The sequence below is a fragment of the Channa argus genome, chromosome 3 (genome assembly GCF_033026475.1).
Source record: "Channa argus isolate prfri chromosome 3, Channa argus male v1.0, whole genome shotgun sequence".
Taxonomy (NCBI): Eukaryota; Metazoa; Chordata; class Actinopteri; order Anabantiformes; family Channidae; genus Channa; species Channa argus.
The window spans coordinates 28,217,501-28,242,500 of NC_090199.1; the positions used below are offsets into that span (position 1 = coordinate 28,217,501).

The 25,000-nt window shown below is 37.8% G+C and overlaps 2 protein-coding genes, 1 long non-coding RNA gene and 2 other non-coding genes across 7 annotated transcripts in view; 2 read left to right on the forward strand and 3 right to left on the reverse strand.

Moving 5' to 3' along the window:
- LOC137124033 (ribosomal protein S6 kinase beta-2-like) overlaps positions 1–6,820 on the reverse strand; it is a 15,471-nt gene extending 8,651 nt beyond the window's left edge. The window contains exons 1-10 of the mRNA XM_067498633.1: positions 6,661–6,820; positions 5,725–5,779; positions 4,137–4,174; positions 3,915–4,029; positions 3,141–3,209; positions 2,884–3,031; positions 2,610–2,667; positions 2,347–2,447; positions 1,147–1,237; positions 832–922 (exon numbers count right to left, since the gene is read on the reverse strand). Of these exons, the coding sequence (XP_067354734.1) occupies positions 832–922; positions 1,147–1,237; positions 2,347–2,447; positions 2,610–2,667; positions 2,884–3,031; positions 3,141–3,209; positions 3,915–4,029; positions 4,137–4,174; positions 5,725–5,778 (765 nt within the window). The 5' untranslated portion in view covers position 5,779; positions 6,661–6,820. The remainder of the gene's footprint in view (positions 1–831; positions 923–1,146; positions 1,238–2,346; positions 2,448–2,609; positions 2,668–2,883; positions 3,032–3,140; positions 3,210–3,914; positions 4,030–4,136; positions 4,175–5,724; positions 5,780–6,660) is intronic.
- A 65-nt stretch (positions 6,821–6,885) lies between these two features.
- Positions 6,886–13,671, forward strand: LOC137124034 (uncharacterized). The gene is made up of 4 exons (XR_010913900.1): positions 6,886–7,225; positions 9,489–9,683; positions 10,009–10,161; positions 12,085–13,671. It is a non-coding gene; the product is annotated as an uncharacterized lncRNA (long non-coding RNA).
- A 597-nt stretch (positions 13,672–14,268) lies between these two features.
- On the reverse strand, positions 14,269–14,341 carry trnak-uuu (transfer RNA lysine (anticodon UUU)). The gene has a single exon. It is a non-coding gene; the product is annotated as a tRNA-Lys (tRNA).
- A 101-nt stretch (positions 14,342–14,442) lies between these two features.
- Positions 14,443–25,000, forward strand: part of LOC137124035 (E3 ubiquitin-protein ligase DTX4-like) — a 31,234-nt gene continuing 20,676 nt past the window's right edge. The window contains exons 1-2 of one of the 3 annotated variants that reach the window (XM_067498636.1): positions 14,443–14,581; positions 17,432–17,658. In XM_067498636.1, coding sequence (XP_067354737.1) covers positions 17,448–17,658 — 211 coding nt within the window. In that variant the 5' untranslated portion in view covers positions 14,443–14,581; positions 17,432–17,447. Of the gene's footprint in view, positions 14,582–16,061; positions 16,383–16,614; positions 17,124–17,431; positions 17,659–25,000 lie in introns of those variants that run through there. The other 2 variants (XM_067498635.1, XM_067498634.1) reach the window with 2 other exon arrangements.
- trnat-ugu (transfer RNA threonine (anticodon UGU)) lies at positions 15,195–15,267 on the reverse strand. Its single transcript has one exon. It is a non-coding gene; the product is annotated as a tRNA-Thr (tRNA).

Consider the following 25,000-nt stretch of genomic DNA (forward strand, 5'->3'; position numbering starts at 1 on the left):
TTAAATCTATAGTTATAATTTTCTTGTTGTAAATGTCCTGTTGTACACAGTACTACAAGAAATAAACGCTTGTATTTCTTTTCTTTCTGTCAACATGTGCCATGCACAAGGCTTATTTTAAAAAAAAATAAAAAGGGCAACACCATGCAACATCTGGCAACATAATGCATTGCCCAATCAAATCTGTGTTTAGTCTTCATATTCTACCATTATGTTGTTCTGGAAATTCATAGGAAAGAACATCTGCTCAATCTAAACAGTCAATTCAGGGAATTTGTACTTGTTGATGTATTGTACGTTTATTAAAAATTTAGTAATACCTGACCAGGAGGGAGGGAAAGCAGTGGATAAAATGGCCATGGTGTTAACCAAAGTGGTTAGTGAATTAGAAACACTTAGAATTGGAACCAGACATTTTCTAATACAGGGAGTTTTATAATGACTCAAGTTGTGTAAGTGGACCAACTGGGATTCAAAACCCAGTTTCTATAAAAGAAGATGGACTTTCACTTTGGTATCATTGATGCCCATGGTGTAATGCATACTCATTTAAACAATGCCATGCATTTTCATTATGGTATGATGTGCAGTTATTCAGCAAATTGTTGAACTGTTCTACAAAATTCATTCAAGTTACACCCAACTCTGCTTGCGCAATGAATCTGCTTAAAAGTGGTTCAGCATGGTATTCAAGAAGGTCTGGACTTGTTTTCTCCCTCACATAAAAAAAAAAACAAACAAAAAAAAAGAAATTAAAATAACACAGTTTATCACTATCTACTGACAAAGTCTCCCTATCATTTATAGCTCTTCTCTGACAAAGTTACTTACTGATCCAGTCATCATATCGTACATTAAAGCCCCCAGGCTCCACCAGTCTACTGCTCTGTTGTGCCCTGACCTGGCCAGGATCTCTGGAGCCCTGAAACAGAGGAAAGAACATAGAAATAACAACACGGAAAGTTAGAAATTCATCAGGGTAAAAAACAAACAATATTAGCATGTGTGGAATGTATTTATAGTATAGTTATAGAAATAATTCATAGTACCAAGAGAAGTGTGATACATTTTTGTTCCTGTAGAACAGTGGAGGGAAATGCTATAAAGCTAGAGGGAAATGCTTTGGCAGTGTGTGTGTTTACCCACATGTATTCTATTGTGCCACAGAAGGTGTGTGTGACCGTCCCATCATGAATTGATTCCTTACAGAGACCAAAGTCAGTTAGCTTGATGTGTCCTTTAAAAAGAAAAAAAAAAAATCTATAGTTAATGTTTAAAGCTAGTTTTCTTTTAGGAGTAAGAGGAAATCACACTTTCACAACTTATGTGCTAACCATGACACAAAACAGGGAACGGAAAACACCACAAACGAACCACACAATGCTCGCACACATCGAGACACTTATCCGTTTTTTTTTTTTGGGTCAAACTAAGTGGTACTGAATTTCTATGAAAGATTTGATCACAAAATTAGACACAGAAAAAGAACAATTCCAAACAAGTTTCATTAGAACGTTAATGACTACATCAAATGTTATTTTAGTCATTCAACTATTAAAAACTAAATTCAGCTATAAAGTTAGGGTAGCGCTCGACATGAATGTTGGCCAAGTAAACTGTTTGTTTGGGCAAATTGAATACATAATGCAGTTGCTTGATCAAGGAAGTGAAAAATAAATGTTTTTTTAAACCTTCATGTATTTTTGTGTGTCGATTGCAACAATATCAGCATTAATCATATTCCTCCAACTATTTTTCTATTTAATTGTTTAAAATCGTATTTTTTAGTAGAGCTGCACCGAGTCTGCTTTATTTCAGGATAAAACAGAACTGAAAGGTGTTAAGACAAACACACAGACAGTGTTTAAACCTCTCCCGCCTGAAAGACCAAACTCTGCCAGAATTGAAAGAAGGTGTCTGAATATTTTCCTTAAGTAGGCTACATATTAAACTGTTACCACTGTATAGCTGTGCTGCTTTACTAAATAGTACACAAGTTTTTTTCTCAACATCAAACACACACACTAAATTAAAAGAATATGAAATATTACCAATAAACTAACTAGTAAATTGAAATAAAATTACGATTTTGCACCGATATTAGGAGAATTAATAGCACAAATCGCAAAAGTTCCAACAACATCCAAATTACATCATTTTAAAAAGTATGATGTGAAGACCTGGCAAAGAATTACTCACAGGATTTTGTGGATCTGAGAACTGCTTCCAAAGTAAACTTAAATAGTCAAAAGGTTTCAGCTGCATCATTCAGGTGTATTTCTATTTAGTCTGCGTTTTGACCACCTTTACTCACATTGTTTCTTAGACAAAGGCTCAGGCTATTACCTTGGTGATTAAGCATGATGTTTTCAGGTTTAAGGTCTCTGTAAATAATCCCATTAGAGTGGAGGTGACCGAGGGCCAATGTGATCTCTCCTAAATAGAAACTACACACACACACACACACACACAGTCCATGATTTAAATCAAGCAGGAATAGGAATCAGAAATAGTTTCCAATAAATAATTATTATTACTATGCTAAATCTGTACAAACTTAAAATTACAGCTTATGAGCAAAATTGAGGCTGAGGAGACAGCATCCTCACCAAGCAGTGTCCTCCATGAAGATACCTTCCTTCTCCAGCTGCATGAAGAGTTCCCCTCCTGGAGATAAACAACAGTCCAGACGGTACAGATGTGTTGATTGCATTACAGAGTTTCTCTCTTGTCCGGTTTATCCCTCTAGCTCATCCCAACTACCCCTTCACAAAACCTTCTGACTGTAAATGCAACAAGTGATGGTGTGTACACATGCAATAAAGTCACTATTATTGTATGTTTACTGTATATTCAGCCTATCCATCGAAATCTCTCTCTTACCACTTAGACACTCCAGTATGAGGTAGAGTTTTCCCCCAGTCTGAAAGGCGTAGAGCAGATCCACAATAAATGGGTGCCTCACTGTCTCTAGGATCTCCCGCTCCGCACGTGTGTGGGCTGTGTCTTTAGCATTACGCACTATCTTAGCCTAAAGTAAAATGCGCAACAGAAACAAATAGAGTACAGTGTTAAGAAGGCAAAGCAGTGTAAAAAGAGGAGCAAGATGAAAGAAAAAAAATGCCAGAGAGTCAACAAACCTTTTTCAGGACCTTCATGGCAAATATTTTCCCAGTCTGGGCACCTTGAACCTTCCTCACCTGGAAAACCTTAAAAAAGATATTGTTATTCTAAATAACATCGCACAGAATAAGACAGTGGTGAGTTGTAAAACGTTAGGTCTCTAGCAAAAGGGATATTTATTTAGTGCTGGATTAATAATAATTAATGTGTTGAAGTAGTGCAGCATCTTTTTTTGCGATGTTTAGCTATGTACAGGCACTTGCTTTTAACAAGTTACTTAGGGGTTTAATGACCTGCCACTTGCAGCGTTTGTTATTGTGACCAGTAAATTGAACTGTACAACCAAACAGTGTTTTGCGTCACGCATATATGAGTGCAGATACTGATCCTGTGCATCTGTTTGAGGCATTTCAAAAAATACTTAATTAATCCTTATATTGATTTATCTCAAGTTGTGATTGTTTTATATCACCATGAATTGATTATATCTCTGGGTTTTAAAATGCTTCTCAGAAAGTTATAATTATGGCAAAATATTACGTTTACGATATTTTTTAGAAGTTGTTGCCTAGCGACCTTTCAATACCGACTAAAAAAAATAAATCTGCAGCAACAGTTCACTGAAAAATTAATTTCCCTCTTTTCAACTGACATTTAACATCAATACTAATACTTTAAGCTTATTTACAAAAAAAGTTCAGCGTATTGTTTTTGGGTTATAATAAATAAAAAGAAGCCTGTGGACAGAAACACAAAAGCTTTACATGTGTATTACCAGCATGTATATTCACCTTGCCATAGGCTCCTTTCCCCAGCACAGTAAGAAGCTCAAAGCAGTCAGGTCCAACTCTCTCATTGCCTCTGTTGACACTTTCACTGGTCAACTCTACCTCCTCTGTCTGAACACTAGGATGAGAATGAAAGATTCAAAGAAATTTGTAATAAATTTGTATATGAGAATTAAAAATCAGCATGTTTTTTTAAAATAAGATTTTATCATTAATTAATCTTACTTCTCTGGCTCTGTCACAGTGAAGTCACACACATCTTCCTATAAATAAGACAACAAGGCAAAGACCTTCATTAATAGTTATAAATGTACAATACGGAACATTTTAACCAGATTTTTGAAAAAACAAAAACAGTAATCCTTCCTTTATCATCATCAATTTCATTATAAAAAAAGTACAATCCTATTCAAATGAAATCTTACAACCGTTTCCAGAATTTGTGTGTAAAAGGTAAATAAAAACAGATGGTAATAACTTGCAAATCGTTCCAAACTTATTTTTGACAACACGTCAAATTGGGTTAAATGGTGTCACCTATTTGACGTCATCTCTGGAACACCTTTAAAAACCATTGCCAGTGAACACAGCTTACATTCACAAATGCAAGTAAAAAATGTTGTCATGCAAAGAAACAACCATATTTAAATAATACCCAGAAATGAAGACACCATCTCTAAACCTAGGCTCATTTAAAATGGGCTAAGGTGAAGTAGAAAACTGTCCCTTGCGCTGATGAACCAAAATGTGAAACTCTTTTTGGAAATAATAGGTGCTGTGTCCTCCAAGGTTAAGAGGAAGGGAACCATCTGACGTGTTACCAGTGTACAATTCAGAAGTCAGGACCTGTGATGGTATTGGGTTGTATTAGTTCAAACAACATGGGTTACTTGCTCATCTGTGAAGGCTCCATTAGTACGGGAAAATACCCAGTATACAAGTTTAGTACAAACATAGGCTGCCATCTAGATCACGTATTTTTCCGCAGCACAATACCAAACTAGATTGGCATGAATCAAAACAGCCTCGCTCCATACTATACTCTAGGATGTTAAACTGGTCTGACTGCACTCCAGAGTAAGTTGAGAGTAAAATACCTCTCTACTTACTCAAGTCAAAGGGAAGTTAAATGGCATTCACTTACATGTACTACTCAAACAAGAACTAAAAGAGCCAGGTTCAATATTAGAAAAGGCATTTAAAAGAAGAAGTAAGGCAAAACAGTGGTAACATTTTATGAAATATAATCAAATTCACAATGAGAATAACATTTTTAGAAAGTGTCACTTTATCATGTAATATCTTGTCTGTAAAAGTCTTCATTGCATTTATTTTATATTTACATTTCAAACATTCAACATTTTGAGAAATTGGGTTGTTTCTTACGTACATTCCCCTCATTTTGAAAAGTCAAAAAGAGTCAAAGAGAGTTTTTTTTCCCCTTAACATAGTATATTTATTGCACATTTAGCTAGAACACATTTTCCTTCATCAGATGTTAATTAAAGCAAAGTTTTAAGTAATTTATTAAGAGGAAGAAAAAAAAATTTGGCAGAGACAACTTTTAGTTGACTTTTTTAATTGACTCCTTCACAATTTTTGTTACTGTAGTTTTGATAATAAAGGAACATTTGTACAGGCTGAATGTGCATTATTCTTATGTTAGTTTACATCCCCTTATGTCATATCAGTTTAAGGGGATGTGGACTCACATTCAAAACGCATATGATGGGATGCAATATTTTGCCACCAAAACAGAAACAGAAATTATAGGAACTTTGTAATTGGTTTCAGCTTGTTATGGGATACAGACCTCTGTATCGCTGACATCCTCAGTCTCCAAGTCTATGTCGAATACTCCTGCCATCCTGAAATAGAGGGCCACAGAGTAAAGCAGTCAGCTGTGTTTCATTTAAACGGAGGCTCATCAATTCTCATTAAAGAAAGCAGAAATTCCTAACTGTTAAAAATCAAGAATTATTCTTATTTTTTTAAGCAGAGCAGTGAAATTCAGAAATCACTACAGTCACATGTCTGCGCTCACTCTACAAATATGGATGGTAAATGCAGACTAAATACTCTATACGATAACACTTTGCCATTATCATTTTCTGCATGAATAAATTAAGGAGGTGGAAAAATAAAGGAACCTGTTATGTTTGTTTAATTATTGCCAGTTTTAATGGGAGTCCTCCAGATTGACCTATTGACTTCTTGCAGTTGACGTTCAACTGTATCTGACTCATAAAAGTGTTTAGTCATCAACACAAAAAACCAGCTGGTACTGTGGGTGAGTCAAACTCAAATAGTTTGGCCTCGTTTACCTAAAACCTAACGTTAGCCTATAGCCTCAACCGACAAGTTGTCTCACCCGGACATGTCAATTAGGGTTAAAATCTGTGAAGTTAAGACAACCAGACAGAGGCACAGTCTCTGAGGTCTTCTAGCTGATACTGGGCTGGTACCGATTCTCAGTATCGAATGCTTTCAGAGCTAGCCGTCGCGTTAGCATGCTAGCTGTGACAAACCGAACAGCATGCGAGCGAACATGACAGCGAATGTTTTTCTGTCCCCGAGTGGAATTACAGTTAGTAACGTTATGTCGGCTCATTTACGTGCTACCTCTTCCCGGAAACCTTTGCACTTGTTAAAACTGACGGACACTAATAAGCGTCAACTATCATCATGTTGACAGCTTGTTTGACAGGTAGCGAGCTAACAAACATGCTAATGCTAGCTAGCGTTTCACCTGCTGACGCTCCTTCATCGGGTGGTTCCTTATGTAAGTCCGCAGTCCGATAGTGTAGAAATACGATGTAGCTTTTTTAAAAAAAAACACCAGAAACCGCGCTGTTTATGTCCCACTCATGTCTTACTATCCAGCATGAAAACACCGGGTTGCTGTCGTGTACCTTTAACCTCTTACGTCATTATTTAAAGGCGTCGTAAACCAAAAGTTGTAGGGTAACGGCTGCTGTAACACTAACAAAAATGTAATTATGATTACTCATTAATTATGTCATTGCTAGTTATAGCAATAGCAGCGGTAGAGGCTGGAGGCTAATTAGTAAGAAAAATCAATATCTCTGTAACATCCTTTTTGTCGACATGCCACACGAAAGAGTGCTGGTTTTTATCGGGACTTTATTTTAGTTTGCATGAAGGAGAACGTGTTCTCACCCATTAGGTTAATACTTTCTGACTTTCTGACCATTTACTCCTGCTGAAAACATCATTTCTTACCACAGTGCTGAAGGATTTATATCTAAACCCTAAACCATAACTAAACCAGGAGGAGGCTATAAACTAAGGTGGTAAGTAACTAAATAGTGTACTCAAGAATTGTACAGGTCATTTGAGGTCATTTTACTTTACTGGAGTTTTCCAGTTCATCTTCCTTTTGCGTTTTATCTACTACATCTCAGGAAGTATTGTACTGCAGTTTTACATACTACTTACATTTTGCAGCTGTAGATGCTCATTATAAGCATAAATAACTAAGAAATTAACATGTTTTATGTATTAACCGGCTGTCAGGCTAAAGTAAATAAAATCAGCTCCATCTGTAGCTGCTGTTGTTCCCTTCTGTTCCCCTCTTCCTCTCTGTTACTAACACAGATCTTTTAAACAAAAGCAAAAGTGATCACAATTTAACGGTATTGTACTGTATCAGCACATTTCTTTAATCGCACCCTAATCAAGTCACATATGGTTTTAAAATACTGCTGTTAACTAGATATTGTCTGTGAAACCATATGGTTTGTTTTAACATGTGTGTGCCATGATGTCAAAATGTGTTTATACTTACTGACCAACAATAGAGAAAATCAGTGCACATTATGGAGCCTTTATAACAGTATCGTAGTGCATCATGCTTTTGTCATGTACGCTGTATTGAGACCTTTCTGTTTAAAACAGATCTTTGATTTTTGACTTTCTTCGAATATGCTCATATGTTTTCCTCAATTTTGGGTTTAACCCAGAACTTAAACGTGGACTTCATTCTCTGATTACTGTAAATAAGAAATGATGACTACCTGTGGTTTTTACGTCACTTGAAGTCACTTCACCATAGATTCACTGACAAACATTCAGCATTAAAATTGAAAACTGATCAAACATTCTTTAATATACACAGTGTAGATGTTGGCATAGTTTCGAGTGCTTTAAGAGTGACAAAAAACTAGAACATAAGATAAATACTGTATAAAAGGTAGGGAAATGCAGAGGAAAACTGAATATGAAGGATAAGCAAATGTTACTAAAATTTAACAGTAAAAGCAATAAATTAAATAAATATTCAAATATAAGGTCAAATAACAGAAATAAACATTTTCAGCAGCAGCAATACAAAAATGTTTTCAGCTACTCCCTAGAATCCGCAAAACAAATGGAAAGCTGTAAACTAAAATGGAAAATTTGTCTCATAGCCAAACTGAAAGTGCTTGCAGTTAAAAGGAATGGGTCAAAATATAGAAAAGGGTATTCAGTGGAAACAGAGGCTGTACCTGTTAAAAAGGAAGTCTCTGTGGTCTGTTCGGCCATAACGTCACAACTGTCAAGGCACAAAAATTATACAAACAAGAAAATGAAGTCTGGATGGATTAAGATATTTCTTGTTGGTAAGTAAATGATGCAGCCTATTCTATACCATTATTTTTGGAATAACTGGAAGTAAGCTTGATTAATATATAATGTGAGAAATTTTCACCAGGTTGGTAGAAGGACATGAGATGTCAAGGGAAAGTAACAATGACATGATCATAAGGTGCCTTGTTATACCGGCTATGGTGGCAGCAGTGATTCAGTTTTATTTTGCTTTTCAATCATAATTTCAACCACAACAATAAAGCAACAGGCATGAATAAACAATGCATGCAGCTTGTTGCACATGGGGCTGCACAGCTGTAGACTGATTACAGTGCCTCACTGATCTATGAGTGAAAAGAGAAGGATGGAGGGCTGTGGATGTGAAAACCTTGAAGGCCAAAACTTTCCGTGAGGCTAAGTAGAGTGGACAATGGCCTGCTGTGTCATCTGCATCGATCCAGGAAGACTAGACTAAAAGTCTTGGAGTCAGCCACTAATATGAATTATTGCTAAAGTTAACAAGAGCATCATTGGCAGTGTAAAATGAGTGAAACTCAAAATGGAATAGAACAAAATGTGTCAATTGGAAATATTCACAATAGATAAAGTTTGGCTTGCTGACAAACTGCGACAAAAACTAACAACACAGCAAAACACAAGTAACAGACTATATCTGCCAAAAGTCTTCATAACACTTTTTAGATTATTCAGTAACATGAGGTTGTAACATGAGGCTCACTTTTTGACACCAGCAATATTTTGTCAAAATAGGTAAGCACTTATAGAAATGGAATTTCAAATATATTTGGGACCCAAGCCTGAAACTTTGTTTAATTTGTTAGCATTGCAAATTAGTTATGATTCCTGTCCATGTAGTAAACTATGTTTTTTAAATGTGCCTCAAAAGTATTTAAGATCTTAAATCTAATCTTAAATATATAGTTCAGCATACATCTGCAAAGTTGATGTCCATGTGATTGACTGCAGGATTTATTTCCATAACTGGATTGTGGATGCCATTCGCGCCTGCTGCTGAAGTTCAATATGTCCAGTTTGGTTCAACAGTTACTCTGGGCTGTAACACATCGTACCTTTATCATACAACATGGGTGAAGCACAATCAAGATCTCACCCCTACAATAGTCCTCTGTGCCAGTCTAAGAGAGGGACAACCAGTCCAAGGTAGGACATGACAGAACACTGTTATACATACATAATTTTTGACTGTAAACTGGGAGGTTGGAGTAGATATAAACAATAAACAAATCTCACTTATTTGAATGCACAAAATGCATAACTGGAATCAAGAAGGCAAACTAAAGCATAACCTTGCTATACAGTGATTGCAGGTGAGAGGCGTTGTCCCATCCAGGTAGAAGTGTTTCATTTGTCCCTCTACTGACTTGGAAGTGATCAGGCATCCCTTGGTTGTTAATATACTGTATATTATGCACATGTAGATATTATTTGATATGTATTTAATAGAATGTTTTTTGTTGTTGTTTAGAATTTCAGCTTAGCCCTCGTTTCTCAGTGGGGTTGGTGAATCGATCTCTGGCGCTGATAATTAACGGCGTTGAACCAAGAGACCTGGGACTGTACTACTGCATTGCCATTGTCAACACACAATTAACAGTTGGGAGAGGAACCGTGCTTCAAGGTGAGAATGTGCACTACCCCCAGAAAGTAGTGGCGAGACAAGGGCCAGTTTTTCGTTTTTGCTGTATACTGAAGACATATGGACTCCGGTGTCCTCCCACAGTCAAAAACATGGATGTTTGGTTAATTGGTGACTCTAAAATTGCCCGTAGGTGTAAATTTGATTGTGACTGATTGTCTGTCTGTGTTGCGGCTGAGATAGACTGGTGACCTGTCCAGGGTGTTCCCCACCCTTTGCTGTATGATAGTTGGGATAGGCTCCAGCCCCCCTGTGACCAAAAATAGGATAAGCACTTAATGGGTAGATGCATGAAGACATATGGGTTCAGAATTAAAAGCTTGATATGAGATAAAAGTTTAGAATTTAAGGATTTATTTGATGCTATTTGCATTTCAGTACATTAAACAACATATAAGATTGCAGATTTTGTGAGAGCAAAATGTGAGTGTTGGGTATTTCTTCTTACCTAGGTGTGTCCTGTGATATTGATTGTTTAAATAAAATGTAGTTTAAATAACTACACACTCACAGATTAGCAAGAGAAAACAACAGCTGATATCAGAAGCAATGTGAGTACTGTGAAGAAAAGTCTTAATTTACACTGAGTTAAATCATCAACAAAACCTCCACTGAGCAGCGGTGATGGTATCACAATCTACCATTTGAAGAAAACGTCCTGATTAGTAATACAGAGGCCGTGCCGCAAGATGTAAACCCTTCGTCAGTTGTGTGATTCCAAAAGTCAAGCTGGAATTAGTAAAAAAAAAAGTACAAAAACATTTTTAAAGTAGAGATGATCCATAAAACGAGAAGAAAATAGTTTATTTATCATTTAAACCATACAAGCTGTGAAGCACGGTGGAGGTGGTTGCCTTTGTAGTTTCCGTTTAAGTTTGTTGACCAGTGGTCAAGGAAACAATACAATGCAAACAAAAGGGTTTGTTAAAGAGAGATGCAGTTCAGCTAAGCACACGGTTTCTTAACGAGTTCTACAAGTCCTGTGAGTTCTGTGAGTCCGGACATACTTTGAGAATCTTGTTTGATGAAACAGCTAGTGAACGTGCTTGTGAGATTACTGTGCTTAAAGTTGTATGTACAACTGATCTGAAGTTGAGAAGCAAGTACAGTAAATGTTCAGTGTTTGTCTAACAACGGAGTGAAGTATGTGCTGAAGCGTCGGGAGCGTCAGAAACGAGTAAGATCACCTCTACATCTGATATAAAAGATGCTATGTTACATGTTGTTTTAAACGTGTATAAAGCAGCAAATCTTTGATATTCTGAATATCTCTCACATTTACCTTTTATTCACAAATGTCTTCAATTACTTAGTCTTACTGTTCCAATAGTTTAAAGGAGATTGTATTTGCACTAGACGCACTAGATATTAAGAAGAATTGAGAGGGCAATTGGTGGAAAAGTAATTAGGGACCTTTGATTTATGTAAAATTTAGTTTCAATATCTGAAATAATTTAGTGTGAGATACAGACTTAAAGAGAAGAAATCAGGACTCAGCATACCTGTTGAGAAACAGCCCACTGGTGTGGGATGTTACTGCAGACTTTCTTGCACCACATGGCTAACATGACACACAGTGCTAGTGTAATTATCACTATACATGGCGGTGTGATATCATAAAATGCAGCTTTTGCAATCAGATTTAGCATTAGTTTTAGGGCCATGACACACAAAAGAGTCAGTGGCTCACCATCAGTCATCATCAATGAGAGAAACTCCTGTAATTGTCGCTTCTCGATTAGAAGAAGCTATAAATTGTGTGAGCCAGAGTGGTGCAAAAATGATACGCAAATGCTGAATTGTATAGTTTGTATTTCCACAGTCCTGCGTCTAGCTAGTTTTTTTGATGTCTTGGTGTGTTTGCAACAGCCCTTTAAAAATATGTCTCTGTTTTTTTTTTTTTAGTTTCATCTTCGTCATCTGTCCAATTTCTGTTTCACAACTGGTACTATATGGTTGTGGGATTTGGGCTCCTGATCATGGCACTTTCTGTTTTGATAACCCACTGGAAAACCAAGTCACAGACACAAAGGAACACTGAGATCTCTGTTGCTGGGCACAGATAGCAGCCAATGTAAAAAACCTTAAAAGCAGCAGACATTTTATCTTGACCTAGTGGAAAAAGCGAGTCCTCTAAAATTGTCCTGGTTAATTGAATGCAGTTAATAACACTTGTGCTATTCAACCTGCGTCATTCATTAATATTTACAAGACATTTTCTTTAACTAGGCGGGATGTAACGGCAACTATGCTGATAACTATTCGACAGATTCTTTTTTAGTTAAAGTCTGCATTAAAAGGTTTGATAAACTTAATCCTTTCAAAGGTGCAGAAGATAGGGTTAGATGGAGGCAGGTGATTTGCTCTTTCAACCCCTGTAAGAGAACAGCTGAAAGAAAAAGAAGAAGAAACTTTTTATTATTAAGGCAAAAGTAAGTTTCTCTTCTCTCATCTCAAATGTGATGCATAACATTAAACCACTTGGTAATGTGTGTGATCCTTGAGTTAACCATTTTTTGTAATGGCTGTTTTTACTGACCATCAACATTATTTTAAGCATGTGCAGTTCATAGGATTTAAGCAAGCTTGGTGGCATCTTGCCTATGTGCAAGGCCTAAAAGCAAAACTTCACTGGCCATCAAGGCAAAGAAATCAGATTTGCTTTGTCCTGATACTGTTCTCTGCTTGTTCTGTGACAGATCATTACTCTGACGTTTTGCTGAAATCCTTGAAGTGTGTTTGATATAAATAATGCAAAAGGTAGAAACTGAAACAATACGCAGTTTCTTCTTCACTTGTTTTTCTATGGCTGACTTGCTCTTCGGTCTTCTATACATGCTCAGTAGGAGACTCCTTATTCCATTCGTGACATTTGCACAAAAACTACATTTTAGAACTTAGATCTCACTTAATGTAGACATAAGGGTCCAGGTGTGTGTGAAATGTTTATCTCTAAAAACATTTCAATTGAAGATGGATTATGTTCCATGAAAAATGAATCAGTTAACCCAAGAAGTGTTGAAAGGTTTTTCTTTGGTTTTTAATTTGGTCCAGTTCTCTGGAAAAACCTGTCCACGAGTGACAGTAAGTGTAGTGATTTATATGTGTACTTGCATCTGGGTGTGGGTGGAGGAGTGTGGGTGGATGGGTGGGTCCTGTGTTTATATGTGTTTTGAGTTATTTTCGCATTCGTTTTTTTCTTTAATCTACATGTTGCTATACGAACTTTAAAAATACCAAATTTGTAAAATACCAAATGTGTGAATGTATACTATTAATAAAATGTACAGTATATAGTACATGTATGCTTGTGTACAAACTACAGATTGAACAGTGTTTTGGATACTTTAGTAAAGAAAACCACTTAAAATTGCAAGTTTGGCTACTGTTTTTTTACATTTTCTTACTGTGTTCTAATGTGTTTGAAAGCACCAATAATGACTAATAATCCCAGTAGCTTTCAAGATGTCTTTAGTATAAGTAAAATGAAGCCTTCAATAGGTTGATTATACTCTTTCTCTTACACACCTTCCTATGCACTTAAATAAGAAAAAACAAAAACAAAAGAAAACTTCCTTTCTGTTCTTTCTTGCACTTGCATGTCATGAAATGTTAATACTTTTCTGATAGGACTTTGCTGTGATGTTTTTCTCCTCGACTTACATTTTTGCTGCCTTGTACCTCAATTGTAAGTTGCTTCGGATAAAAGCGTCTGCTAAATGAGTAAATCTAAATGTAAATATATAAAAGTATTAATCTCAATAGTAAATCATCAGTAGCAGCCATAGCAAAAACTTGTAGGCCTATTTAAGCTTTAAGTGATACGTTGACTGCCCATTTTTTTGCCTCATACGAAATAGTTCTATTATCCATCAATGCAGAATTTCAATAAAAAATAAAAAATACATTTGGAGATCAAAAAAGAGCAATAGCCAACAAAGAGTAAAATGATCAAATCAATTATTTTACTACTAAGGCTATTTATTTGTGCTGTTTTTATATTCAAAACCTTTACTATACATTTATTTACTGTCCAATGCCCGTGTTCCTGTATCCCTCCGCTGTTCTGCAAGAGTGAAAAAGATTGAACGCCCGAACAGGGACTTGAACCCTGGACCCTCAGATTAAAAGTCTGATGCTCTACCGACTGAGCTATCCGGGCTCTGCACAACCGCGATTATACAGATAATAAATACTTAGACCTGCAAGACGTGTTGCCGTTTTTCGTTTGGTCGAAGCAAGTCCGGACGCGCTCCGAGTTGAGAGAAACCACCGAGAAGGGTAACACGTCGAATTCATTTTGTAGCAGTGAATAACCCGATCATCGTCAGGAAAACAAGGAAGACTAATGCTACGACTGGAACGGAAAATGCGCTAACGTTACAAGATAACTTAGCTAACGGTAAAAAAGCTTAACCTGTTAGCTAACGAGCAGTAACTAACACTAGTTGACACTGGCGTTGGACAGCATCACTAAGTGGTCTGTTTAAAAGTCATGTTTACCTTTGTGTATGGAAAGTTGTAATAATAATGTACAATAAGAAAGAGTTACTAAGACTGACTCATCAATCATCGCTTCTTCTACGGTGAGAGTTTTTTCCAAAGTGATCAAATATGAAACTGTAAAGTACAAAGAAGTATCTGATACCTGTTTTAGCACATTTACTGTAGTGACGTCATATTACACTTTAAAATGCTTGAAGCAAAAGAGAAAGTAAAATAGACTCTGGAAAGTCTTTTTTTTTTGTCTATTTACCACAACAGACAAGTAGATGGAAATGTGTGTAGCCCAAGACCCCAACCCAAACTGTTTTTATACGGATCATTCCTGTTCCTTTTTTAGAATTCGAGTCCCTGACTTAGACAAACTCTATTTTATTATATTCCAGAATTTACTTTGTTCAACAGCAAATATGTATTTTTAAACGTCTGTTTAATATAATAGGTGTTAGTGTGATATATTATCAATATATGTGAGCGATGTTTTCTTTTCAAGAAAGAGAAAATGGGATCGAAGGCCCCAGCGAGATTTGAACTCGCGACCCCTGGTTTACAAGACCAGTGCTCTAACCCCTGAGCTATGGAGCCTGTGCTGATGAGGGCTGACGTAAGATCACCTAAAAACTTATATTAATACATATTATATGTTGGGTACACGTTGATCCAAATTGAAAGACAGCCACCTTGGACAAGGAAAGGCGAACGCTTGCGTAATAAAATTATTACAGATATTGTGGTTAAGTCACAGACGTAACGTTAAACCACGTTACCTGTTATCGTTAACCTAAGAAAATAGATAGATGTATAGATGATAGATGTGAATAGATGTAATTTATGTTCTCATCCAAAAAACATACAAATCTGCAAGGGAACTGTCATGATTTCTACTGTAACCGAGTAATAAGCCAACCCCACCGGTATTTCCCCCATTGAACCACCAGGGGACAGCATGTGACCGCCTTAAATCATTCAAGCTCCTTATCCAGAGTATTACTTAATGAGAGAGGTTCCCCTAAGTGAATTCAGGTTAAAACGTGACTAAGGTGAGATCCATAGTGAATTTTAATGTAACATGATACATGATCACTCCCCCTTTGGGTGTACGGTGGCTCTATTAGGATGCAGGAAATGCAGACAAAAGTCACAGTGTGGATAACCATCGATCTATGTTAAGTAAAAGTTGCTTTAGTACAAACAAAACTAAAAAATTCTAGTGTAAGTAACAGGAGAAGACCCTGACATAAAATGTTTTGGGAGCTCAACTCTCTATTGGTTGACGGCCCTCGATTACCGATTGGGGAGGGTGGCTTAGGAGGGGGGGTTCTGGGCGTGATGAGGGGCAGGAATAGGGGACTGCTGTCCTCCCAGTCACTTGTAGCCTCAAACCAAGTTTTCCCACAATAAGCAAGGATGGGTACAAAGGGATAATGTTGGGATAAACATGGAGGGTCTACCTGTCATGGACCTATCGTTTACCTACCCTTAGATTGCATAGAGTGAATCTACATCCTCTGTGTTGGAATTTATTACTGTTAGAAAATAGGAATTATTTTCCTTTGTGTGACCATCTACGTTAGGGGAAGAGTAGAGCCATGGTGGAGCCGAAAGGGTAGATTTAATTCATGAAGAGCTCCCTGACGGTCCTGGATTTTGTTCCAAGAAACTTGGACTCGACAAGTGGACTCAGAAGATCCTATCAACAGGTGAACACGCAATGCATGACTGAGGAAATAGATCCACTGGTGCACAGGAACTAAGAGTTTATTACATGCTGCAGCAGGACATCGCTGCAGTTACTAACGTGAAATTTGATGCACACACTAAAATACTAACTGCTAATAGTTCCACGTTTAAACATTACTACATGCACGTATTTGTTTTATATATTTGTAGTACAAACTTCCAGTGCTTCGTTCCCTGAATCCAAACCAGTTGAACCAGTTCTGATCTGACTCGGGTTTGAGGCTGCGCTGTCGGAAGCCGCGACTTTCTCAACATTTCGGTTTGCTACGCCCCAAACTAGGGGAGGAAAACGCACAGTGGCCGAGCTGGTGCTGTCTACACCCTGCGAAGGCTGAAGCACCAAGCTCCACAAGAACTAACCAGCACACAGATGTGTGTTTTTTCGCCCCGCATTTTCCTCACACACTGAAAAGATTTCATCCACCGCGGCAGGAGCCCCACTGAACGAAAAGGCCGTGGCTCGATAGAAACGCCTCGCCGGGGAAGCTCCCAGCGTGTCTGGGGCGATTTAGACTGAAACCGCACTACTTTTTGGCCGCTTTGTTCTTGGTATATTTGTCGGAGATTTTAACGTCGTTTTCCGGTGTAACGCCACAGAGCGAGGGCAGTGATTTTCTTCCAGTCCCGGCCATGCGAGGAGCTCGTACCTTCGTGGAAGAATGTGTCGCTGTGTCCCGGCGTTAGCTCAGCTGCGCTTCCATGTAAGATGCTAAAGCTGGCTTTGTGTTAGCTGTGCGCTAATGTTACATTCGGCCTCTAATTGTTTTAACGACGAGGGAGACAGACAGACAGACAGACAGTCATGCACTCAGAAAGGGCCACATTAAAATGAACAATTAAAACTGATGTTGAAATGTAATAGTCTCGTGTTTAGCGGAAACCTCGGCCTTTCCAGCAGATGGGCTTCATTCTGGCCAACTAATCCCTCACTCATGTCTAAGGGGCTTAGCGGTACTTGTAGCTAACACATAAGTGTTTACTGCCACATCTGTTTTAATTTCCTTTGCAGGGCCAGCAGTAACAACATGCTCTTGGCCTCTGCCGTGGTGGTGTGGGAATGGCTGAACGAACACGGCCGGTGGCGGCCCTACAGCGCCGCCGTCTCCCACCAGATAGAGGCGGCCATCCGGAGCAGCGATCCGCGCGGAGGGAGCGTGGTTCTCGGCCAGGTGGACAGCCGGCTCTCGCCCTACATCATCGATCTCCAGTCCATGCACCAGTTCCGACAGGACACAGGTAAGACATGGGAGTCGGGAGCATGCGCCGTGCAACAGTGTCGTGTGTGATTTCTTCATGACGCGAGACCCTAAAACTTCTGTTGAAGTATATGAAAGTGCTGGAACTGGTTAATACAGTTTCCTGCATTGCTGTACAAACATTGTTTACCCAGTAACACTGTGTATCTGAGCTGTGGCGCTTCCCACTCCTTAAAGATGCAACGTCTGTTCCCCTATGTGATGTGAGTCTAACACATGTTTGGGCCATTGTTGCTCATTATAAATACAAAAAACATATATGTTGCATTTATAGTAGCATATATTAAATGTTGATTTAATTTGCACCGCACACACACTTTGCAACTTAGCAATGTTGGCTCACCTTATTTTCCAGCTGTCAAAAAGTCAGTCAGAACGAAAAGGTGATTTTGGTTTATTGACCCGAACATTTTATCTGGGAAATACTGACAAATGATGCAGATATCAGCTGATGACTTTATAGGAGAAGATGTCTCACTCTCTTCAAGTTTTTTTTTTTTTTTTACTTTGAAAACAGTCTGGCTAAAAACAGCAATGATGTGTCAGCCCCCTTCGATTTGCACAACACACAAACTCAACAACAGCATGTATCATTTGGCATCTTACCAATTTGAGTCATGAAATTACTGTTAGCTAGCAACAGCTGATCTGAGCAGCTGTTTGACATTTTAACAGCATCAATCAGTGCTTTGAGATCAACAAAACAGGGCGCTGTTGATGTTTCCTACATTGAGCTTTGCTAACATCCCAGATAATTCGTCGTATTCATATATTTTTACTTGCAAGCTGTAGTTCAGGTTTGTAAAAGTTGTTGAAAGAGATGGGCGCCTTTAGAAAGCTGATGTCACATTTACATTAATGTGACTGTTATTACAGGATGAACACCGCCAATGCAAATGTGTAAATACACACTCGCAGATGATTTGTATTAGAGGTTTGAATCTATTTGTTTACTGATTAAGTGCAGATCCACATTATTAATCCTCTGAAGTTATTGTGAATTTTTTCAGACAGAAGTAGGGTGTCAATAAAAGACCAGATAGAAGGGGGCTCACACAACATTGCTTGTGGTCACTTAAAGATTGATTGCGATCTAAGATTGTCTACCCGCTGATATAAACTATATATATAAATTATCATGGCTATGATAATCCTGCATGGTATGCGTAATAGGGATAGGAAATAGGTGTAAACACTTGTAATTGGAAATGGCATCTCAGATTATGAGCCTTGTTGGTGGGTTGAAAACAGCACCAGAGCATCAGGTGCTTTGGTCAAAATTTATACCTAATAATGGTGATTTATTTTTTACTTGGTGCATTAACATTGCATAATATCATCTGTGTGTCAAAAAAAGTGCAGACCTATTGATTTACCTAATGTAAAATCTTGTTTTGGTTAAGACTTTTACATCAATGCTGTAAATCGTATAGCTGAGAGAAAAAGTGTTTGTGTGTGGTGTTGGAATTCAACAGCATGATGATTTGGAGCAGCTGTAAATGACCATCCCACCAGAGTTTGCAGCATTCTTTAGCCCTTACCCACTACAAACACTCACACACACACACACACACAGGCACATAACAGCTGCACCTTCTTTACATGAAGAAAAGAAACCACAACCGTGCTTCTATATAGCGAATGGAATATTTCATGGACTAATGAGCAAAGATTTAGTTCTCCCCCTCTGTTACCCCCCTCCAACGTGATCTCTCTCTCCCTATGCCCGGGGTCTATCGGCCTTCCCCTTTCCTCTCGCTCCCTCTTGTATAAGTGTTTAGTTTCACCAATAAGCAGAGTCCCAAGGGCCTTTTGGTTTTGGCTTTGACATGGGGTCAACAAAAAGTGTGTGTGTGTGTGTGTGTGTGTGTGTGTGGTGGAGTCAAAGGAAGGGTATGGTTGTTGCAGAAGGAGGGAGATAATTGGGGAGTCTGTTCTCTCCCTCCCGCACTCTCTCTGTCTTTCCACCATTGTTGGAGTATGTTGAACAGATGTTACTCACTCCATTGTGGTGGCGAAAGGCGAAATACGCGTACGAGGTGAGTCTGATGGTTCTGAGAAGCAGAACAGGAGAGTGAACCTCAGGGGCAGGAGGTGTTAGGTTTGCGGACTGCTAGTTGTTCCACGCTCTCAATTTGCTCTCACCAGCGGTTGCTGAACTCTGCTACAGCATATTTGCATAAAGATACACTTTCTTTAACTTTTTCTGTCATGTCACGCGGGCTTTTTTGTCTCTGTCTGGTACAGCAAGATGTACTGTTGCTGGCCAAGGGATGCATCACCATTCGTATCAATGCACCACAAAGAGATGATGTAGGCTGCCATTGTTGTTGTTGTTGTGCTTGGCGCTATAAATGTTGGGAAAGTGGACACTTATGCAGATTGTGTATATAGTGATATAATGACCTAGCTCTGTGGTGGGTTTCTATCCTGTTGAAAAGCAAACCAGTTCTTAGAGGGTTGAGAAGTTGAACCAACTTTAAACCAGCACTTGCACCAGCTCAGAACGAGTCCTAGTTCACATCGGTCAAAATGGCGTATTAGGGTTCAGTTCTGTGCTGGCAAAATACCAGGATTTGCAAAGGTCTGATGCACTCACGTTTCATACTGAATCTTTCCATTTACTCTGTAGACTTTGCAAAGATTAATGCACACAGCAACTACAGCGCAGGGTTTGTAATTAGTAGACTGTTTGTACACAGTTGATCATTAGTTAATCAATGTTGAATTATTTTTTTAATGTGGGTGTGCTTCAACATATGCAGTACATCTCTGTGCATTAAGACAGGTTGTTGTGTAGATTAACTTGTTTTTGGCCTTTTTTTTTTTTTTACATTAACAAATGCATCATTTGTGTTATGTATGGTAATCATTTAGTATCTGGGTGCTCCGGTAAACTCCGGTAAATACTTTTTATATGCAACACGGCGTATTGGGCTGGGTGCGTTATTAAATTATTAAGATTGTCGTTTTATGCGTAATATCAGCATTGGAGAAATACTTGTATTAGGCGTTTTGAGTCATGACAGTTAACGTAAACATAATGTACAGTAGTTGTATAGTTACAGTACAGACTCTCAACTACTATGAAAGGGACAGACTGAACAGTACACAGTAAGTGCACAGTAATTTGGGTTCTTCATATCTGTTTGTTAATGAGGAGTTATGTCTGGTTATAGAGGTAAAGTTGTGGCGGTCAACAACAGCTGCTCTCAGGCTAATCATTGATACAAACATCTGGAGCATATGGGTCGATGTTTGTGTTTTAACTGTACAAAAAGTGTACTTAGGTGTATGATACAGACTACATAGCTGTATGGAACTATGTATAATATGGGAAATATGCATAATAGTGAAAGCTTTGTGAAGAGTGAAGGTTGTTTGCACATTAAGTCCTAGAAATGACCTCAACATCTGGTTTTATTCTTGCTTTATTTTGCTGAAAACAAATTGATTAAAATCATGAGCCAAACCCATACTTGGTTTTAAAAAGTTACAAAACTGCTATTGTGCTCTCTAGTGTGTTTTTGTTCTTCTGAGCTCAGACTTTCAATTTACTGCTATGTGTTGTAAACATTAATTAGGCCTCCAGAAAAATTGTTAAGTTTCTATGTTCTCTGCCGAAAAAACAAAACTTTAAGCTACAGTATAACTTAAAAAAAAAACATTTGGTAAAAATGCCGTTCACAGACATTCACTTCTTAATGAGTGTTGTTCTGGGCTCACTTTTCTAATCAATCAGATTTTTTTATAAAATGTCTTGAATAATAAGTTTTGTAGCTTCATACTGACGACTACCTTCATGGCAGAGATTAGTGGAGCAGGGAAAGGGAGGACTGGGCACAGATTCATATTGAGACGCATCCTGATGCTCACAAAGGTTGCAAATGTGAGTGTGAATGGTTGTTTGTCTGTGTATGTCTCTTTGTGTTGGCCCTGAGATAGACTATTGGCCTTTCCAGGTGTATCACAGCTGGGATAGGCTGCAGCTCCCTGCAAATCTGAAAAGGATAAGCAGTTACAGATAATTAATGGATAGGTGAATAAATGGATGCATGGATGGATAAATGAAAACAAGCAGCAAATATGTCTGTTTTATTGCATTAACACATTATAATGTTGTTAGCAAATTAAAACCTTTGAAGGAACATTGAACGTTACATCAGGGGTTCTTAACCTTGGTCCGTAAGATTTTCTAACAATCCCTGCTTTACCCAGTGCTGATTACCTGGATCAGATGTGTCATATCAGTCAGAAGCTGGGAGATAACAATGGACTGAACACATCTGATCCAGGTAATCAGCACTGGGTAAAGCAGGGATGGTTTAAAATCAAGCAGCTGACTTTGAGGACCGGGGTTGAGATCCACTGATTTACATAACTTACTGCTACAAAACCACGTTTCTTTATTAAGTTGTCGTCTCAGTCTTTTATTTTTAGGGTTTCTTTTGTCAATTTGTTGAAGCTTTTTTTATATTTTACTTTTTCTGGTCCACCTGATCTATTTCTCACTATCTCTTTCTCTTTTCTCCCCCATCTCACTGTCTTTGCTTTTTTTTTCTCTTTCTCACACTCTCTGAAGCTGAAAATTGACTCTAAACCCAAAACTCAGGGGACAGGACTCTTTTAAGGTGAGACAAAGTAGAAACAAAGAGAGAGAGAGAGAGTCAAAGGGAGTAGGCAGCAGGACAAAGTTAGAGGGGATGGGTAAAAAAAAAGTGCAGAGAGGCCAAAAGTCAGTTAGTCAGCATGTTACTGCAGAATGACTTCTTAAAATCAAGATGTAAAATGAAAGACGGAAGGAGGTGACAGAAGGAACAGAAGTACGACAGAATAAATGCTTTTGTTAAGACTTTCATTTAATAGCATTGGATTTCCTGAAACCAGAAAAATATTGAGATGACTATGGATAATTTGGCTTTCAATATTATATGTTAAGATGTTTTTTAGACCTCATAGAAATGTTTGTTCCCTGTTTTTATCCTGTCAAAGAGGTGGATTACACTTATCATAGCGCTATTATTACCTTTCAACAAGTGCATTGAAATGTTCTGTGGGATTTCTATGTGGACACATGATAAATTACCAGAATACACTGGGAAGGAAACGTAGAGAAGGGAAGATGAAAGGTGTAGGGGTCACAGTGCTTTCTCTTTGAATCGTTGTTGTGAAACTCTGCGTGTCGGGTTACTCTTACTGTGAGGCCTCTGGTGGGGAGGGGCATCACTTACTGCCTGCTCCACTAAACACACTATCTACAGACACAGATGAAAGAATGTAAAGACATTGTATCATGGGTCCCACTGTAGTAATGGGCAAAGATTCCCTCCTGAGTTTCTCGGCCTGAGCTTCTTGGACTTAAACATGTTAAGTCCAGACTTGAAAGGAAACACCCACATCTAATATAGTTGTAACTTCACACTTAAACCAGACCAATCGCAGCTTTTCTCCACATAACACACCACAATGACTTTAAAACACTAAATGTAAGAACCAGGCACACACAGACATACGAGTTTGCCTTTGGCTGATGACTCTCATGTGATGGGGTTTAGTGTGGCTCACAAGGGGGTAAAGGGATGAAATTTGTAAAACGTAAATGGAGAAACCGCAGCAGAGCCAGAGAATGTATTAAGTTCAGTTAATGCGTCATAAGTGGTACTAACTCAGCCTGTGAAAACAAGGTATTATGTGTTCTGTGGCTCTGGAGAAGGCTTTTCAATTTTGTAACAAACACCAGTGTGTGTTACAAATTTCAAGTTTACTACTGCTACTTTCAAGTTAGAAGCCATAATTACATATTATATTATATATATTACATATTTTGTGTTTATGGTTTGTAAGAGACATGTTTCCCATTTTGTGTAAAGGGGCATCTAAAAAATTTTTTTTTTTAATGGGATGGCCAAACTGGGGCAAATGCTCAAAATAGTGTGGCACATTTGGAAAATGATTTAAAAGATTGTTAACTCAAATTTAAAAGCCTTTTTGGGGAAAAATATTAATGGGCTAATAGTGTGTACATTAGTACTTGTACTCTTTCAGATATATCAAATAGCTAACTTTTTAAACTCAAAATAGGTAAATAAATAAATACTTTGGAGAGTTAAAAATCTAACTATTATAGAATTCTATTGCAACAACACATATTGTGTTCAACTTCAGATTTGGTGTGTTCTCCTGGTGCTGAAACCTTCTAACTCACCTGGGATGGCCAATCACATTTTCGGATGGCCATTTTCAAGTAGGGTAACATAACACCCCCTCCCTACTTACATTTTTGAATGCAAGTTATTAGTATGATGCCAACAATATTAGTGATTGGGATACAAATATTACCAAAAAGTGTATTAGATAGTGAAAGGTGAAAGATATTTGAAAAAAAGAATAAGAATTGCCTAGTTTCTGCACCTTTTGTATTGCATAGAAACAAACAAACGGGTGAAGCAATTCGATCTAAATGTCATTCTTTCTTTTTTTTAAATTTCAGTTTCCCTTCTCAGATTTGACTTTGTGTGACCTTTTTCAGTGGTGACAATTCCATGTAATTTTTTGGCAAGTACTTTAAGTTATCAGGAAAATAGCTAACATTATTATAGCTGTTAGTTATTTTGAGTTCAGTTTGAGTTCTCTTGCAGATAGATGAAAAGAAACAAAACAGATGGTGAAGCGAATCTCAGAACTTCTCTGATGGGTGGATACAAAATCCCAACGACATGACATCACAAAATTTTGGTTTTATGGCTGATATACATAAGTGAGTCAGATGGGCAGGGTAATCCAAGATCACTGTGTGTGTGTAACAGGTCGGTACAGTGCCTCTCCCTACACTGTCATCTCTGTGATAACTGCTAGACTTGCCTCTCTCCCACTTCTCACTTTGTTCTTTGACATTAGTAGTTTCAGAGATCGACATCTTTTGGTCAGTAAAGCTCACTTTGTGACCATTTCTCTTTAGATATGGGCCAAAGGAAATGCTAGAATTTGTCATTCTCGATATTTGTCAATTATGTTTTGAACAGTATACTGTATTTACGTATTTACAAAATAGTTGGCACTCTTCCATGAAAAGAGAACAACTCACCATTTTCTCAGAAGTTAAAACTCAAACGTAAAAAGAATAAAAAATTTTGAAACCCAAGAAATAAAAATTAGACATGGATTTTTGATTAAACAGAATACTTTATAAAAAATACAAGAAACAAGCCAAACCACAAAGTGACTACTTTTCTCCTATTTAATGCTAATTACAGGAAATCGCAGTAATTCAGTTGATTAAGCTTTCTAACAAATATGTCGATGCCTTTTTATTAGTTTTATTA